This window comes from Anas acuta, chromosome 12 (assembly GCF_963932015.1).
Source record: "Anas acuta chromosome 12, bAnaAcu1.1, whole genome shotgun sequence".
In the NCBI taxonomy this organism is placed as follows: domain Eukaryota; kingdom Metazoa; phylum Chordata; class Aves; order Anseriformes; family Anatidae; genus Anas; species Anas acuta.
Genome location: NC_088990.1, coordinates 17,194,434 through 17,213,919, shown reverse-complemented (window position 1 = coordinate 17,213,919; position 19,486 = coordinate 17,194,434). Strand labels below are relative to the sequence as shown.

The 19,486-nt window shown below is 37.4% G+C and overlaps 1 protein-coding gene and 1 long non-coding RNA gene across 5 annotated transcripts in view; one reads left to right on the top strand and one right to left on the bottom strand.

The window, feature by feature from the left end:
* Positions 1-19,486, bottom strand: part of THSD4 (thrombospondin type 1 domain containing 4) — a 299,631-nt gene that overhangs the window by 54,546 nt on the left and 225,599 nt on the right. For all 4 annotated transcript variants that reach the window (XM_068695297.1, XM_068695298.1, XM_068695296.1 and 1 more), the window contains one exon: positions 9,251-9,455. In XM_068695297.1, coding sequence (XP_068551398.1) covers positions 9,251-9,455 — 205 coding nt within the window. The remainder of the gene's footprint in view (positions 1-9,250; positions 9,456-19,486) is intronic.
* On the top strand, positions 2,091-7,624 carry LOC137862871 (uncharacterized). The gene is made up of 3 exons (XR_011100565.1): positions 2,091-2,538; positions 3,787-3,871; positions 6,573-7,624. It is a non-coding gene; the product is annotated as an uncharacterized lncRNA (long non-coding RNA).

Here is a 19,486-nt window from a genome sequence, read left to right as displayed (position 1 = left end):
GATAAAGTTTAATCTCCCTTGACTAACTCAATCACACAGTCTATAAATCAAGTTTTAAATCCCCATATATACCGTGTATTAGGAAAGCCTTGGATTTCTTTTGGAATTTAATGCTGCAATGTAAAAATATTCTCTGCATATGAAGTCTCTTTATTGGATACAACCATGAAGCCACTAATCATGTAGAATTTCTACTGGCCGATTATTTTACTGAAAGAGATTTAAGAAAGGGTAAGAAACAAAAATGCTGAAACTCAGAAGTTCAGCCTAAAATCAGAGAAGCAACAACAGCAATAAAAAAAGATAAAAATATTTCTTCTATAGAATCAGTGATGTCAGAACATATTCTATCTGACTAGATCAAGGTACACTTAAGGAACAAAGAAAGAGGGGTTTTGCTATCCAAAAGAGAATTTTGCTCAGAATAAAATAAGATTAGGGAATCAAAGAATGCTGTTTAGAAATGTCAAAGACAATTGAAACCAGGTTCTCAGACATTTTTTCTTAAGTTTTGTTCTGTAGCATTTGAACAACTATTTAAATAAGTAACAACGCCTCCTCTTGGCAAGAAAAAGAAGAAATATGTTTTGATATGATTTGGGAATTTGTCTATGGATAGCTTATGAATTTGGACTGGTCTTGTTCAGTCATTATGTACAGCTGGGTCTGAGTACAAAAGTCATTTTTAATTTTTTTATTTTTTTTTTTAAGAAGGGATAGTATTGTATCTAACACACAACTAGAGAGGTAAGATCACTACACTGTGATTACAACTTTAAAAAAGAAGAATCTTAGGCAAAGTAGTATTTACTCCAGGTAAGAAAATAACTAAGCAACAGATAATTATTGAGGGACTTTGATCAACTCACAGAACTAATCATTTCCAAAGGACGCACACCAATCCAAAAATGGCCCCTTGTTGACCATCTTACAGCCAAAAGAAGAATGGAGTGAGAGCAGGAAGTCAGCGGAATTAGTGAGAGGAGAATCCATGTTCCAGAAAAAAAAAACATATGCAAGAGGCAAGGACATGGATCCCCTTAACAGGCCTGACAGGAAGCCAAAGAGATCCCAGCAGTGGTGAGGACACTGACACAAGGAAGTATGTACAGATGTTCTACCGTGTATTACTTGTAGTGTCTATACTGAGGTGTAACTCTTATTAAGTAATACTGTTGTTAAGTTTTTAAATGTTAAATGTGTTCTGCACATGGACTACTGTAATCCCTAAGGAAGTAAACAAATTACAGTATACAAAACAGTACCTCCAGAAATGAACGTGAATAAGTACAGTCACGACATGGAAGACGAAGAGAAAAGCTTTCTCTATTTCATGCTACTGTAAGAAAGATAGCATGAGCCTGTATTACGTCCAAGTGGTGGAAAAAAAAAAACAAGCAGAAAAGGATGAAGAATTCTGAAACATTTCAAAGGACATTTCAAAGTCCTGCAGATGCTCCAGCACAAAGAACCAAACAGAGCAACCTGATGGTCATCAACTAGAAAACAAAGACAAATAGAAAGATTTGAGATCTATAAAGTTCAGATTAACTGGGTTTAGATAAATTAAAACTTTCTCTGTTGTTCAAGTTTCTTTGCCCATCTCTCACTTTTTTCATGCATTTTCTTTGAAATGTTGCATCCAAGTTCCTTGGTTTTGTCCATAACTGGAAACATAAGTATAATCCAAACATTGCAAGAAAAGCTGAAATTAAAGATTTGGGGGTCTGACAAGAAGCAGGAAATACCAAAAGTCTTGCAACAGAGTTAGTTCTCCAGAGGCTTCCAGGCCAAGGGGGTTTGGAAAGTTATATAAGCAACCAGACTGCTGGGTGCTTTACAAGCCAAACTGAACAGCCAGCCTTTCTGAGTTTCACTATTTTGCATACTTCCCTTTATCCCTTTCCCTTCTGTTCAAAACAACCTTTCCATATTTCAAGGGAAGGAAGCAAAACACAACACATTCCTTTAATACAGAACTTATGAACCAAGCACCTCAGTGGGACTCATTGCTGCTGGCCATCGTTCAGATGATGTATTTGCAGGGCAGATCATCAAAGCAACAGCAGGCTTCAGCTGGTGTGCTGCTGTAGCGATAGCTGTTTTTATAGGAACATTGCTTACAAGCAAACGGGAGAAAAAAAAATAACACCGCTTTTGTCAAATGCTGACAGAACCAGGAAACACAGGAAACAAAAACACTATGGGTTCCAAAACTGGTCATGACTGCTGTCATCAGTGAGCCCGTATGAGCTAGAAAGCCTAGCCACTGGGTGCTAGGAAGAGATATTCCTATTCTTCAAGATGCAGAGTAAAAAGAGAACAAAAAGGCCAGGAAGCTATGTACCTGAAAAAAGAAGCAACACAGAGAACTCTCCTTGAGAATCAGGAGAAATGGAAAGCCACCAGTCACCCAGGTCAGGCACCCAGGCTTCTCCCTCAGTACCCCAGTTTAAGGGCTCTCTCCCAGCAGATCTGCAATCAGCAAGCAAGGAGAAACTCCTTCAGAAGTCTGTATGAGAAAACACCAATGGCAAGGTAAGTGCAGAAGACTGCTTTGTAAGACAGTGCTAGAAAGCTGTGCTACAGAGGTTAACTCAGCCATTAAAACTTTAGCAACTTTCTTGAAGCCAGGGAAAAGAGTATTTCCCTTCACCCAGAGAAGTAACATGGTCTACCCTTTTTTAAGCTCTGCCACTTAAAAGCTAGTTCATTCCTTTTCATACATTGAGAATGCATTTCTCCTGTGTTTTCAAAATGTGCCTGGAACCCAACAGATCACTACACAGAGTGTTAGGTGTCAGCACGCTGTTTAATGAAGCCAGATGGGCAAAGGTCACCTCGGAACTTACTATAGTAAGATAACCTTGCCAGAAACTTTAACATGTAATTATTTAAGCAACACAAGTATTGAAAAAAATATATGGTCAGCAAAGAATAACATCCCAGATATATTCTGGTTCAACTACAGGTCATTAGACTAGGTAAGATTCTTGAGCAACTTGAATTCAGTGGAGTTGAATTCATTAACACCAGGGTTGAATTTCATCCAAAGTCTTAACGACTTTGAGGGTTTTAGTAGTCACCCTAGCCAAATACAACACACTGGCTACAATAAGACAAATATTCTAGTGAAAGAATCTCTCTCCACAGAAAATTGTTTTGAGACTATGTTAAGGACTGTAATTCAAAAATTCTTCTAAAACTCATACAGAATTGAACCTGTTGAGATGCTCCAAAATTGGTTAAGCTTCTATTATGTGTGTCCATTATGCAGAATCAGAAAATTTCTGACAAAAAGCAAAGTTTGAAGCACTGCAGAAAAATCAGAGTGGAGAATAGCATATATAAATATAAATAATATATATATATATTTATATATATATATATATATATATATAAATAATCTTCAGAGTGGAGAAGAGCATAAAACAGAATCAAATAAGCAGAAGTTATCAGTTGATATTACTATTACCATGATTTAAAGGAATGCTTGTTTCTGAAAATATTTTCTAAAAAAAGAGGTTTTCCTCTTTCTCTGTAGCAGTTCTGGACTATTCAGTTCAATATTCAGAAATAACTACAAAGCAGATTTGCTAGAATTCCTACTAATAAAAAGCGTATTTAAGGAATATTAATTCAAAATGTCATGGTTAACTTTACAGAGAGGTTTCAACTGCCTGTTCAGCTAATAATAATTTACTCCAAAATTTCCTTAAGGTTTCATCTTTCTGTGCTTACTTGCAGCATACTTAAGAAGTGATTCTTTACATCTTTTCTTCACAGTTTGGAGAAAATTTCCTTCATTTGTACAACATGTCTTTGCTGTTTAACTCCAGCAGAGAACAGGCGAGAGAAACAAGGACAAAAGGTAAAAAAAACAAAAACAAAAACAAAAACAAAAAACAATCAGTTCTTCTAACCTAAATATTGTAGTTACATAGTTTATAAGTAATGCATACAGTAAGCTGTGAATGTGAGAGAGAGACACTCCAACTCCAACACATCCACTGACATATATAGAGATGCACTCGATGAGGAACGTACACCACAATATAACGTACAAGTCCCTGTGGGGAACTCACAAATCCATCACAATAAACGCACGTAATAGTATAGGTTTGGGTTGCTCTACTTTGTAAACTCAAAGGAAGAAATTGCAAAATTTGTTTCTGCACAGAAATGGATGGATTATTAATAGTTCACTGGCAGCTGTCACTACTGATTTGGGACAGCCACTGAACCTAACATGCACCAAAGCACTGTAATATAGAAGTTTTCTGCATGCCGATCTCTTGTATATATGGTAACTGAGGAAAAAAACAACCAAACAAAACCTTTTCTCTTGCATATTCTTGCACATTAATTCCTAACCCTGAAAATTCATATGCATGACCTCTCTTCTCTATATTACTGTAATGTATCTGTTGCAATGTTTTTGCACAGCAACCTCATTATTGTCTTGCAAAGTAGAACATAAGACTAATAAGACCAAAATAATAATATTCAGTAAGACCAATTAAATAAAATCAATAATTAAGTGTAGCAATTGATCTAAATAGCACCACATCAAGCAAATCAATGGCTTTGTCATGAGTGATTACATATAAATTATAAAACTTTTCATATGACCACATGCGATACAGTGGAGCCTCTAACAATGCTTATGTTCTAAATTCTCTCCCCGTGTTCTAATCCAACTCCTTTATTTGCTGGAAATTTGAATCCCTAAATTGATTTCAAAATGTTATTTTAAGCTCAAGAGATGCTAATGGTATTTCATCATGAGCCATGCTGTTTGAATGTTGTCTGTGCTGCAGGGGATTCTGAATCAAAATATTTTCAGATAAGATTTTCACAGTCCCTTTAGTATCAGCCACTGTTGTTTTCATATGACTAATTCCTTAAATCCATATTCAGGTTCAGACTAATATTCACAAGAACATCATTAAAATCTCTTGGTCTTCTACTTAATCAAAAACCAACAAACAATAACGTATACCTCTTATTTCAATCACGAATACTGTATCCTGGCATATGCTAAGAGGAGGTGCTAGAAAGCCAAGAATCATTTTTACGGAAAGCATGGAAAACAGATTAGATTCAAAGATCTAATCTTATTTAATAAATGAAATAACTTAATGCCATAAAAACAAAATCGAAATACACAATTACATACCATGAAGGAACCAAAAAAAGCTTTACAATTAGCAGTTATATAAATTTCCCCATAAAATATCTCTGCAGTACATAGCATTCATGTAGGGCACAAAATGTTAAGAGACCTGCCAAAGCTCTAATATATAAACTTTCCCTTCCATAAGGTCTCATAATCGTTTACTGCTAATGATGGCAAACAGTTGGTACTTTTCGAGAACTGCATTTCAGAGTCACAAGTCCGCAGAGTCAGAAACTACCAGATTCTTTCTGATCATAGTAAGTTCACTACACATGGTCAACGTATTTCCAAACACTTCATTTTCAACCACCATATCTTTCATTCTTTGATTAGGCTAATTTTCATTTTTTACTGTTTCTACCTCCTTCCCATTGTGTGCTCTTGCTGTTAAGGCTACAGCTATGAGTAACAATCAGCATCTTTAAATTAGATTCACAACACCCACCATACAAAAAAGCACTTTCTGAATAATGACAACAGGTTCATATTATTTGGATTTACATTTTTGCCATTACCCAAATAGCAATCCCAAAGATGCTAGAATATTTATTAAAAAAACATGTTTTGCAGCATAAGTGCTGAAACTTACTGGTCCCACTTAAGGTATCATGGCCCTACTTAACTTGATGGCAAACTTCCCATTTCAGTGTATGAGAACTGGCCAGCTGTTGATTACCAGTGGGATAAAAAGTATGTCTTTGTCTCTTTCCTATACAAGACTAGCATGTGATCGAAGTGCTTTGCCAATGGAAAAGTCTGTCTAAGGTCAGCAGTTGTTGCCCAAAGGTCTAACAGATCAGCCAAGAAGAAAATATTGCTGAAAACTATGTATGGAATGACTTGCTCCTCAAAAGTAGCTCAGAACTGTACAGTCTATAGCCTTGTTTAGATGTTATAGAGTGTAAACCGACATTGTGATACATGTATGTAGCTTCTGCTTCAAACTACTAGAGTAGATATACAGACTGATTAATGCACTATGAATAGTTGTTAATAGCTATTTTTTAGGCTGGTTAATACCAAAACTGGACAAACAAAAAATACAAGCTGTCTCCAGGGAAAAAATACTTCATCTAAAATAGCATAGGTCACTAGATGCACAAGAAATCTACGATTTGGTAGATTCTGTAAAGCATCCGTTGTAAAGTTACATGAAATATGCTTGAACATCCACTGAGACAGCCCATCTCCATCATTTTCAGCATCATCACTAAAACTAGACTTTTTACAAGGGTTGCAGGTTTTGCAACAATGACCAACAGATTATAAGAGGAAAGTTCACAAATGCAGTATGGAGAAACTTTCAGGTGTTCAGGTGACTCTTAGTTGAGTTTGAAACTCTAAAAACAACAACAACAACAAAACCACAAACTTTCTTGTCTGCTTTTTCTAGCACCTCCTGATTTTACAGAAATCTGAAATACTTCCTAGTAAAAAACACGCTTTCCTGGCTGCTTGATTGCTTAGTACTTTCAACAAAGCAGTGAAGAGGTGTTTAACTGTGTAAAAACTGTTTAATGAAACCACGTGGAACTCAGATGGTCTCCGGAACAGAGACAAGCAGGATAACTCAGATTCCCAGGAACATCTGCTGACATCTTTCAAAAAAAACAATTGAGTGACCTTCAGCTGATTCATGATTTTGCGTAGAAGAAACCATGAAATGTAAAAAGTGAAAGGAAAAAGAAACAAAAACAACTGAACTAATATTCTTCACAGGAAGCATACTGCTTACAAGCAGTTCTCATGGCTACAGTTGGATTATGACAGAACAGGGACCTGAAATTTCAGTTTTGCAAAGCACTCAAGTGCATGCTTAAAGGAATGACTGCTTGGCTGATACTTTTGTTGTTGCTGCAGCATAAGGAAGAATTAAAGACTATTTGGCATTTTGAAGTTTCATGACTTCTGCTTATTACAATAAATATTGATAAACCAGTAAATACCAGATCTGAGTTGTCAATTTTCCCAGCTGTGCCAAGGTTTTGTGATCCATAAAACTGTCAACGCCTACATTTTGAATGCTTTCATATTGGTGTGACCACTAATAGGCCAAAAACACGATTTCCAATTACCATTTCACTGCTGCAATGCTACAATGCTCGGTAGACCTTTTCCTAGTTTCAGTTTTCTGATCTGTGTTCATTACCGTCCTGGAGCAACTACACCTGCCTTGATAAACTGAGTTTATAATGTTATAGAGTAAGCAGAGAGGCTGGAGTCCTTCTGGAAGGAACTGCAGCACCAAGAATCCGTAACAGGAGGGAGCGGGTAAATTTAGCAGACTAAGTCCACACCAGCAGCTTTAAAATGAAACATATGTAATGGATAAAAAAGGGAAAAAAAAAGACGATGGCATAAACAAAGAGCTCAGGGGATAAGGAGTAGCATGGGAAAGAAAAACCTTGGAACTTTCCCATACATGCCAACAGTCTTTATTTTTAAGCAAACGTTACTATTTTTCTGTCCTGCCAATTCCAAAAATGTTCATGTGGCTCAGAACATTTTTAATATCACTAAGGGAACTTTTCTGCCTGCTGTTTTTCAGATACTGACATGTAAATCTGTCAAAAAAATTATATTCAGTTTCATGATTTTATAGATCAGTAATGTAGCAACTTTCACTGGCCTGCCAAATAAGCTGCATTCTCACCCATTTGCTACCAAATACAGTGTCTGTAGAAGCTCTTTAGACAGAACAATTGTTTGCTTTCATCATCCAACAAGTTAGTGTTCACATGAAAAAATGAATGCTGATGTGTACAGGTGTATACTGCATCCAAAAGATATTGGAATGAAACCATGACAAATCAGGACTGATAATCAGTTCACCCTACAAGTGGTCTCGAACTTTTGTCATTTGTGGACTGTGTGTGGCTTATATTATTTCTTCACTTTTGAAGGGTCAGATTTTTGGTAAATTTATGGAGTTTGCATTATAGTACACTCTGCTTCCCATAATAAACCCCCATCTACAGGCAGATGTTTCTGTAAAACCAACAGAAAGAGGAGAAGGAGAGGGAGAGGATTCAATAATGAGCACTTCACTTTCTTATACTTGAGCAACTTGAGTCGTAGCCAAGATACTTAACAACCAGAAGTGAGATAAAGCAGCTGTCAAAAAGAATTCTGGGATTTTAAACTTCCAGTACATCTGGATAGTTCTAGTAAAAAGGACATGGAGCTTGCAATAAAGGCCTGGTGTAGCTACATTTTTATTTTTTGCCATGGTAATTCTTAAAAGAGCTCTAAGGACGGACTAACAGATGAACAGCAATTAAAGTGGTGGGGAGGGGGGGAATTAAAAATCTGAACTGACTCTTTTCTCCTAGACCAGTCAGCAACATTGGCTCCCAAACAGAAGCACGAATGTAAACAAACTAAGGGCTCTGTAAACTGGGAACATGTGAGGGTATAACAGGGAAACAGAACAGTTCACAAGTGCACACAAGACAGAAGTACATCTGCAGGAGTTTCCACATAATCTCTAATTTGCAGCATGCTATACAGCTTGAGAAATACATCGCAAGACTCCATGATGTCAATATAATATTCCAGGATCCTCTATGGTTTTGCATTAAGGACCTGCTTCAGTATAAACAACTATATAAGTAATCTTGTGTTCTGAGAATACCACCCCAAGGTCATGTTATCTCAATACAATTTCGGCATACTTTTCATGTTAAAAGAACTGCCATTCTTAGGCAATCAGAAAATGCTCTTTTCTCCTCTAAGAACTTTGATATACTTCACATCAATGTGCATGCCCCTTTGCTGGACCCTTCTACGTTCAGACTAGGTTTACGATGTGAGGAGCATAATCACAACAATAAGTCAACTAATAGGAAATGACAAAACCAGTTCATATGGACAGGGAATGATGGTAACAGATCCACAGCGTCTGACATGCAAGTTCAAGACAGAATTATAAACTGTGAGTTAGTTCTGATCAAAATGCCCATTTAATGAGCTTCCTTTTCATTTTCTGACATCTGTTTCACACTACTTAGAGCCCTCCACCCAGTTGCACTAGCTCACAAAGAATGTTTTGTTCACTGAGATACAACTTACCCAAATAGTTGTTGCTCTTTGACATCTCGGTAATGTTGATTTTAGTAGCTCCTTCAGGAATTTCCACTATCTTGTGATAGCCAAGATTTGTTAGCGTGTGTTTGAAAACTCCAGACACAACCTTGCAAGCGGTGTTGTCCCCTCCACATATTCCACACTTGTCAATCACCTTGTCTGAACCCAGATAGTCATCACAGCCAATGCTCTGCAAAATAAAATAAGATTTATTTTTCCAAGATCTTACAACTGCAGACTTCAGACATAACAATGGAGGACAGCATGACTTTTATAGAAGATTAAATCCTGAAGATTTTCTGAATTATTACTTCAGCAATTTCTTCCCTTGTTCTTCTGCATGAAGAAAAGCAATAAGAAATAGAGGTTTCACAGACTCAGGGATTTCAAGTTAGCCTACTGTTTTTTACAGTTTGTTACCAAAAATGCAAGAACATGCTAAATATCACTAATGCATTTATCTTTCCTGATTACAACTGTCATACCAATAATCTCTTAACAATGCAGCTTCTGTAGCTACTAGTCAGGAAAGAGATCAAGTAGATCAGTAATTCTGTTATGACCCCAAATGTGCTTTTTACACAAGTAGACCTTCTTTATATGCAGTGTCATCTTAATTTCCTCCAAAAATGAGTACTGAGACTATTTTCGACAGAAAAGATTTCCAGAAGTCTTTATACCATGCCCAGACAGCATAGAAGCTATTGTCCCATGCACTGAGGAGAAGAGTGGCACAATCCAGTCTTCAGCCAACTCCGTAACAGCCAGTTGCACACATGCACAAGAACTTCTCATTTCCATTCAAATAAGAAAGAAATATTCTATGAGCCAGAACAGAAGAACAGAAGCCTATCACATACTTCATGAAATGTGATAACTTGATGGAAACTGTTCAATAACAGACAGAGTGTTGCTCTTTTATTACAAATTCTCAACAATACTTGCAAATATTTGATAAAATAAAAAAGTTCATTATTGGTTTATGCTTTTCCTGTAAGCAAATAGCCAAGTAAGAAGGGGAAGAAAGAAAGTTTTTTGATACCACCAAGTCGTAATATAGGGAGTTTCTTGTGCCTTGACATCACTGTATTTCTTTCCATTCCCAATACTAACACTTGGCCCTTGCTGCAAAAAATGTTCTAAACTGAAAGCCAGAGTCTGTTTAGTTCCAACATAAATATTTAACACCCAAAAAGTTTTTTATGACAATCCAAGAATCACAGATAAAACCATCTAACTCATCACTGCCAGGATCATAAAGGGCTTGACAATGATGCTTGTCATGGAGCAAGAGTACGAAGACAATTCCCAAGCACTGCATTTCATGATGGGATAACCTGATAACTCAGTACCTGGTGTATCCTATCAAATCTACTGTGAGCAGATTGTTCCATGATTTCAGTGATTTTTGATTTAAAGAGAAACATTTGGTTTAACATCTTGTACTTGCCTTGCATGGCAGAAATCTTAGCATCATGAATGTCAATTTTGTGTTTTGCCTTAAAATACACTTCCCTTACTAACAAAGTAACGTGTTTACTTGAACACAGGAATTAGATCATTAGAATCATACAATATAATTTCAGACTTCCTAAAGTAATAAAAAAAAAAGCGAGTAATATACATTAAAGACTGTTGCACTTAATGACAGGTCAATTTCTATACTTGTTCTCCGGCAAAGGTATTTTGTTGAGAATACGTACAATTTCTCCACTACACATTTTTTGGATGGAAACTTACCAGTACTTACCATCAACCTATGTTATACAGTGGCTTTCAGGAAATTTCCACTGCCAGCAAGTTGTTTTATGGAGGAAATCCCTTCAAATATGAGGTGCTATTCAGTATGAAATGCTAGCAAAAATGTTTAATGGTATTCTGCATCACTACTGAGTCCCATAAAGGTTAATATAATTTTCTTCCCTTTAGCAAATAAAAGAGAATAGAGAAAAATGTGTTTTATTCATTGAGAACATAATTCAGAACTACCATGGGGCACTGTGAACAGAACTACTTTTGACAGAAGGAATGCAACCAATCAGTACAAATGTGATTCCTTTGTAGGGAACAAATATCAAACCTGTTTCAACCTCATACATCGTTCTTAGTTAAGTATTAGCTGACGTACAAAACAGCTGTCATTCTTCAGCTGTACTACCTGGAATTCTTGCCATAGGGCACAAGAAGGGCCTGCATCGCAAAAAGGGCCTGTGATTTTTAAACACTCTTTCACAAAGGATGACTAAGAAAGATACAAAGAATGAATTACTGGAAACAATAACCTAATAATTTGAAACCAGTAACTGGCAATGAGGAAGCAGCCACAGAATCACAAGAAGGATATAAATAAACCATACACATTACGCAGTGTGCACTCAGACATTTTACCTACCAACAGAGCATGTATTTAGAAATAAATCATAGCTTTACAAAGAAAAGCTAAAAATCTTTACTGGGGTGCCTACTGAGACTTCTGTGGAAATTATGTGCTTTAAAGATGAGTATTGCAAAGATACCAGAAGGAAGATAGTTAAAATTAATACATTCTGGAAAACCTTGAGATTCGCTCAATACAGCTTAGGCAGGCATATAAAAATGACTGTGTACCTCTTTAATATTTCCAGATCTGGCAAGGGTATCCTATATCAAGTATCTGTCCCACACACTCTATGGCAATCTCCCATTCTCCCAACTGTAAAACCCCTGCTTGAAGCTGTTCAGAGGTTTGTAATGGTAGTAGTCATCCTGGCAAAACACGGCTGGTAAACAGAATGCAACCATATCAACCAAAAATGTAGAATCCATGCAAAAGAAATGAAATTAACTATGGCCTCTCTGGGAACGAAGAAAGAGAAGAATAATTGTAAAATGAGGGGAAAAGCATTACGAATGCCTTTAAAATTAGTTACATTTGGCTTTTCCCTAAACTCTAAAAAAATCCCCAAATATGTTTATTCAGCTCTATCCAAAAATGCTTGTTCAAACACAAAGAAATTATTCCCAAAATCTACAATTAAGCTAAGCTAGGAGTCAGAAAAGATGTCATAATAAACTAAAAATATAGCAACAATTGAAGAGAAAAAGTCAGAAACTAAGACTCTTAACATATATATATATATATTAAAGGGAATATTAAAGCCATTCATAAAGTTGAAAGGTGATAAAAGCATGTAAACACGATTATTCTTCCATTATTTTTGGTCTTTTCTACCAAATGCTGGAGACTGAACTTTTTAACTAACCCCTGCTCTACACTGTTCATGTTAAGAGTATCATAACCCTCCTTTGGACCCTCCTTCCATTTGACCCTCCTTCATCCCCACTTAGACAAGCAGCTTCGTACATTCTAGCCAAATTTCTAAGGCAGCCTGAGCTTTTCTCATCATGCTATTTATCTTCTCTATATATAGTACAGTTTTCGCTTCCCAAGCCTTTCAAACAGAAATGGAGAGACATTATCTCAGTAATTCAATCAGTAATGAAACAGGAAGAGTTGAATTTGCACCACAGAAATTGATTGTGGTGCCCAGAACACTTGGGTGAGGTAACCATTTGGAAAAGACATAAAATAGCTTCCCAATACCTGAAATGCTAATTTGCAGACTTCCTCACTGATCAGGAATATAACTGTATTTTTACAAAAATAAAGCTGATGTATATTTCTGTAACAGTTTCATTTAAAAAACAACTTATCTAAAAGACAAATCAGCTTCTGTTTTGTGACAGAAAGCACTTCATCAGCAAGCCAAGGAAGAGATTTGATGTCCTGGAATTTTCATACTGGTTATGGCCTGCATATAGCCTGGAGATAGTAGGAATTAGCGATTGCATGTGCACAGGCAGTTGGAATGGTTGGCAGCTAAACAGCATACAAACAAACTGCATGGTATTTGTTTCTAGAGTACAGGCTTGAATCTGAGTTGATAAGAGTTGGAAAGCTCCAGATGCTCTAGAGAAAAGATAACCAGCAGATACTTAAAATACCTTGAATCTAATTATCTTTAAGTTTATAAAAAGCAGAAAAGAAGATACATGTAATTATAACCTCTTGATTCCTCAGAATAAAATTTGGTTTTGTGCAGAAAGCAGAGAAATGCATGAGTCGGTAGGGGGCTCGTTGTGCCCAGACACTGGAGACCAGCTGCTCCGCAAAGTCTTGTAAACACACGGCAGGGCTGGACCCACCCAGAGCCAAGAGATGTCACAACATCGTGTTCCACAGCAGAATACAGCTGCCACAAGCACAAGAAGCCCGAGGACATTAGAGACAGAAAAGCCTACCACACATACATAGTCTTGCAGACTATGAAGCCACTCCCCAAAATACCACAGTCCATTGTCACTCGCAACAATGTCCCAACCAACGTATGGAATGAATGTGATTGAGCAATTTATGAGCTACAAATTCATCACCCAGGGATGAGGTCAAGAGAAAAGGTGTAGAAGCAGCTTTTTTGATCTGAAAGGGTAAGACTGTTAGAATGACTTGCAGTCACAGGAAGTCTGCAGGAGAGCCTCAAACTCCTTCCACACACAAGTCCCAGTCCATGCCTTCATTCCACCACTATTTTTACTTGGTTTCCTGCATCCATACTTAAGCTTCTACTGATGCCTCACTTCTCAAGATAATTGTTTTACAAGTGGAACCAAGCTAAAAACTCTGCTGCTGTCTCATTTTCCCTGGCACTGTAAAACCAACACAACCGTAGGGATGTGAGACTAATTCCTTTCTGGTTTGTGCATCAGCTGAATTATTAATTAGATGTCCACTGCAGAACAATTACCTGTAGGAATGACACTTCAATAGCAGCCTAACTACATTTTTAGGGCTCTTCTAATAGCTAGTATTGCCTGCTTCTATGAACATGTGAGGATCAATGTAAAACTCTCTGCTACAACTTGAACAAAAAACTTCTACAAATACTTTCTGAGAAGCATTTCTTCCAGTGTTTAAAGTTAAGAATATGCAATAGAGATTTTAACTAAAGTTCACTGAAATCCGTATGAATCTTTGCAGCTGACAGAGGCCTTAGGCAGAGAAACCACCTAATTCTATAAGCTTCTCTTCTCAGTGCTCACTTCTGGTATTACTCATTTTGCCACTTTTTACACTAAAAGCATGATCTTGTTTCTAACCATATCCCAGGAGGGAAAAATACCGATTCAATCGTAGTCATTCTCTTCTCCTACCATTATCAGCCCTCTCTTGCTGTTGCTGCTCATCAATGTATTACTTACATTCCTGAGAAAACTGAGGATTCAACAGCTTTTTTTCTTTTTCTTCTCCTTCCTCTTTGCGCTATCATATGCTTCATTTCAAATGGATACAGAATAGAGGGCTGATGAAGTTACCACAGTTTGGTAATGTTTTTGAACATGTTTGTGGTCATTTGTGATTACAGAAGATACTCAAATTCCACCATTCAAACTGGCTGCAAATGGTCAGAGAGATGGTTGGGGCAACATGGAGGAGGGCAACGAAAAAAAAAACACATAGAAGAGAGCCCAGACATTGGCATGGACCTGCAGTTTCTTCTTTGCAAAAGTAATTCTCCTAATACTTGTTCAAGTCTAGGTGAAGCAGACAACATAATTTGCAGACAACATAATTTTATTCTGAGTTCCTATGGTGCAACTTAAGTAGTACTTTTAAAACTAGCAACTTTCCGCTCCCTTCCACTGTTCCACTGTTTTTTTTTTTTGTTTTTTTTTTTTTAATTCATAACCATAAATGTTTCAGCAGATTATTGCAACTTAGCATAAATCAATTTACTTTTCCTATACATACCATGCTCTTTGTACAGTTCATTCAAGACAGACAAGGCTTTCATTGTCTTGTTAAATCTTCACTTTAATTTCTAGTTAACATAATTTTGGTATTACTTAGAGGTGCTGTAATGTTTTTAGGAGGCATTATTTGGAAAGCCCACAATAGAGGAAATTAAAATCACTGGATTCAACAACTCTGTACTTTTCAATGACCTCTCTTCCATGATCCTAGGACCATATACCACAAAGCTTTTATTGCATTGCCATGATTGAATTTTATTTATTAGCTTTTGGACATACCAACGCTTCTGTTCTCTTGTACCTATAAGCAAATGCTGAGAACCAAGGTTAGTTTGTTTAAACAGAGAGCTCTGCTTTACATATAAGCTCAACACCAAAACGTTATGTGCATGCCGTGTCTGATTCTGAAATCCCACCTCTGTGATCTAACCGACACAAGACAGCCCCATGCATTTTCTGAGGCACTAACTTGTGAGTAGTAAGACCCACAAATTTCTGAAGTTAAGAGCCTCTGGGCAGGAGCACAATAGAAGTAAGAGCTGTTAAAAAGAAAGAAAAAAACAACAACAACAACAAAAAATATTTATATGTAACATAGCACAAACTGTTGATAATTAAAAATTACAAATATTACTCCATAATACTGCCTAAATGACTGCCATCAAGCCACTTTCACACTGGAACACTTGGGGTTGCAATGTAAAGAGCCTGTCAAATTATCAGACATCTCAGATCTGATTCCTATGGCATTCCACGGATGTCTTACTTCAGGAAAAGATGCCAGAAAACACAGCAGTCTCCCAATTACAGATTCAGAAAATACTCTGCCCCACCCCTTTACAGGAATTCCTCACTTTTACTCTTCAGTCCTTAAATAAACCCCTCTTTCACCTTCCTATCCAAAAACCATGCAGGAATTAAGTCAGCCATAGAATAAAGTTGCTCAGCTCCAAGCTTTGGTATTCCGTTTTCTTACTAGCAGCCAGCTACGGTCAGTTAAAAGATGACATATTGCTTTCATATAAAATGTCTCACTTAGTGACCATGGTCTACACACATGCAGCTGAGTGAATGGAGTGAGTTGTTGAGCCAATATGTAGGCAGGGAACTTTGAAAGGTTTAATAAAAATGATCTCCTCTGAATCTCTTCCAGCCCTCTCTACTCCCCATTTTTTTTTAAGCACAGAATATTTGCACCAATAGTCCAGTCCTGATTTTTGGTCAGATATTGCAAAGCTTGTCCAACAGTATACACTTCGTGCAAAAATGCATTTGTATTACATCAGTTGCTCTTGACCAAAATCCCACTGAAATCGGTGGAAAGCCTTCCTTTGAAATCAGTAGAGCAGGGCCTAGGAATATGTGTGAAAATGGGCATCTACTCTTGTCTCCAGCAAAGTGCCCTCTACAAAAGATACCAGTAAGTATAATTTACTGTTCCCGATTCACCAAGAATAGCTTGCTGAAATCTCAATTTACCTCATGGTCCTTGCTAAGTGTGGAGAATTGTCAGCTTCGAGTTGTGAGATTCATTGCAGCACAAACGCGCCGTGACTAACGGCCTGTCGGGGCCCTCGCACCTCAGACAGTAACTCAGGAGTCCCCCATGGGGACTGCTCACTGCCAGTATCTCATCTTACAAAGGTCCTAAACTCTGAAAGATCGTAACATTGTTCATTTTCTCAGTTGGTTTATGGTTCTATTCCTTGGTCTTCAAATTTCATCTTATATTAAGCAAGCCCCAGTCCACCAGGACAACTCCGAAAGGCTAGGCCACACAGAAACGAAGCCTGGCGCTACCACTGCTGGCCTTTTTCACCCGGAGGTGCTTCATGAATACTTTACTCTTTCATAGTTTTGCCGCTGGAGCTGATCACTGCCTTCATAGCCAGAAGCAGCAGCGTTATCAATCCCAATTTACCTAGGAGGTGTACCCTTTGGTATGCCTCTCTCCTCTCCACTCGGGGAGGACCCTCGCTTTTCTGCTTTTCCCCCAGGTGTAAGCACAGCTGCCTAAAGATGGTCTGGATGACCTTCTCCTCCTTAATATGTGAAGCTGAGGAGAACAATCCATTTTTTCTTTGGCCACTGTTAAAACCTTTGACCTTCACATATGAACTTACTGACTGAAGCCCTATGGTTAGATAAAGATTATTTCTTTTATTGCTGTTTGTGACAGGTATTAAATTAGACGTTAGTGAAGATTTTATGACTACTAGAGAGTAATAGCTAGTACGTGTCAGTACATCCCACTCCTGGTGGGACTCCTACTAAGTGTACAGCTCATTCACCTGAGCTGTTTGTAAATCAGAAGAGTGATAACAGATTTCCAGGAACTACTTTCCATTTTGCTGACCCTTGAGGGAGCCAAAGTGTATGTTCCTAACACTGTACAGCAAGCAAATTACACTACACAGCCAACTTTTTAGGGATTTTACTGCACGAGATTCAGCAGTGCATACCCTTCAATGGAAACAAACAAGGCGTTCAACACCAAGGAACCATGCCTTTAATTGTAAAGCGAGAGATGCCTCCAGAAGACTCCATGGGTAGAACACAACAAAGAGTACAACATGCTTATTTTACTGTCTCACATCTCTTCAAAGTTACTGCCTAACCTTCACTTGCTTTACAAATAAAAGGAGCAATGTTGAGAATTTACATTCAACCACAGCCTAACAAACAATGTTCTAATGGCTCTCACTTGATTTGTGGTTAGCTATTACCATTATTTTTACCCAAACATTTGATCCTACTTTGGCTTTCAAATATTTCCTGCTGTCTACAGACCTAATACTCACAAATCTTTGATGCTATTTACAGCCCTCTACAAATAGATTGTGGTCACATCCACATGCCACTCACTGAATTAATCACAGATTTTCTACCTGCACAATAAATGTTTTCATTACCTATCCACGCTTTATGTTGGGCTTTGTTTTGTCAGACAAATTTCGAACAGCAAGAAGAAATGAACTATTCATTTTTGACAATCTTAAGAATCCAAATGACATTTAAAGCATCTAGATATGCAGCAGTTTAATGAAAAAAGCTACTTACATAAAGACATATAAAGACCCTTTCACTAAGACATTCAATGGTTTCTTGCTGGCTAGAGAATTACTAAAGAGAAGAAAGGTTTTATTCTTGTTACAGTGGAAAAAGTAAAGCAATCCAGGAAAAGTAATCATGTGAAAAGATGTTCTTAAAGATAACACCTAATAACAGCTAATAAAAAATGATTTAAAAATATAAAGCATGCATCTCACACTGATACCTCTGACAGTTAGCAAAACACATTTCTCTCACATGGCTTTTGTTCTAAGAAAAGATAGTATAAATGGGACTTGTAGCTCCCCCATACACAGAAACATCTTATGGTGTTTGAAGCCAAGCTAATTGCAAGCAGCACTACAGCAACAAAGGAGCTGCAACTGAAGTAGATGCTTGCTGGCTTCATCAAAGTAAAGATAGCTATTCAACTTTGTGACCTCTACTCTAGAAGTAGTTTATTGACGATGTTTGTTACTCAACTGTTTTTAAGCGACTATGTGTGTAGCATTTCAGAGTGAAGGAGATTAAGATGCCTAATCATCATATATACATTTCACTGGAAACAGGAAAATATATACAGAAGGTGAGGTCTTTTTCTTCATTTGATAGTATGCAATTCAGTCAGAATCACTCGTTTCTGGCTGAGTTAGAAGAAATCTGTCTTAACCATTCAGCAGCCTCTAGGCACTGAAGGCAAGCACAAGCACACGACTAACACAGGGAGAGTCCAGTTTCACCATGCCTGGACCCTAGGGTCAGCCTGTTCACATACAACTCTGTTGTTGGAGCACTCAGAAGTGCACCTAGGGCACTGGGGCTTCAGTTTTCTGTCTTTACATCTGCGAGGGGATCATATGGCTCATATTTGTTAAGCATAGGAATACTGACACTGAAAAACAAACAAACAAACAAACAAACAAACAAAACCCTATCTGAAAGTTTGGATTTTTTTTTTTTCCATGTGGACAAAAAGTCTGCACTTCTTGGTTCCAGCTGTAGACAGAAAACACCTCAAGAACAAGTGCTTTTGCAGTATTATTTCCAACCCTCATAGGATGGAAGTGTTCTGTGTATCAGCAGTTCACAACGGCATCTTGGAAACATCTGAGGACTAATATAAGACCAACGGTGGGATTTTTTTTCCACTGTACTTAAATGGATCACAACCACAACTCAGATGAGTACCTAATACTGGAGGTGTATTCAAAAGAAAAAAACAAACAAAAAAACACAAACAAACCATACTCCACACTGAGAGCTGCTCATAACTATTAGAAACTGCAAAACAAACATGAAGATGGTGAATGCAATCAAGTGGAGCAATGTACAAGCCTCAGTCTCTGAATATATTAAAGATTTTCTCAAACCAAATGTTCC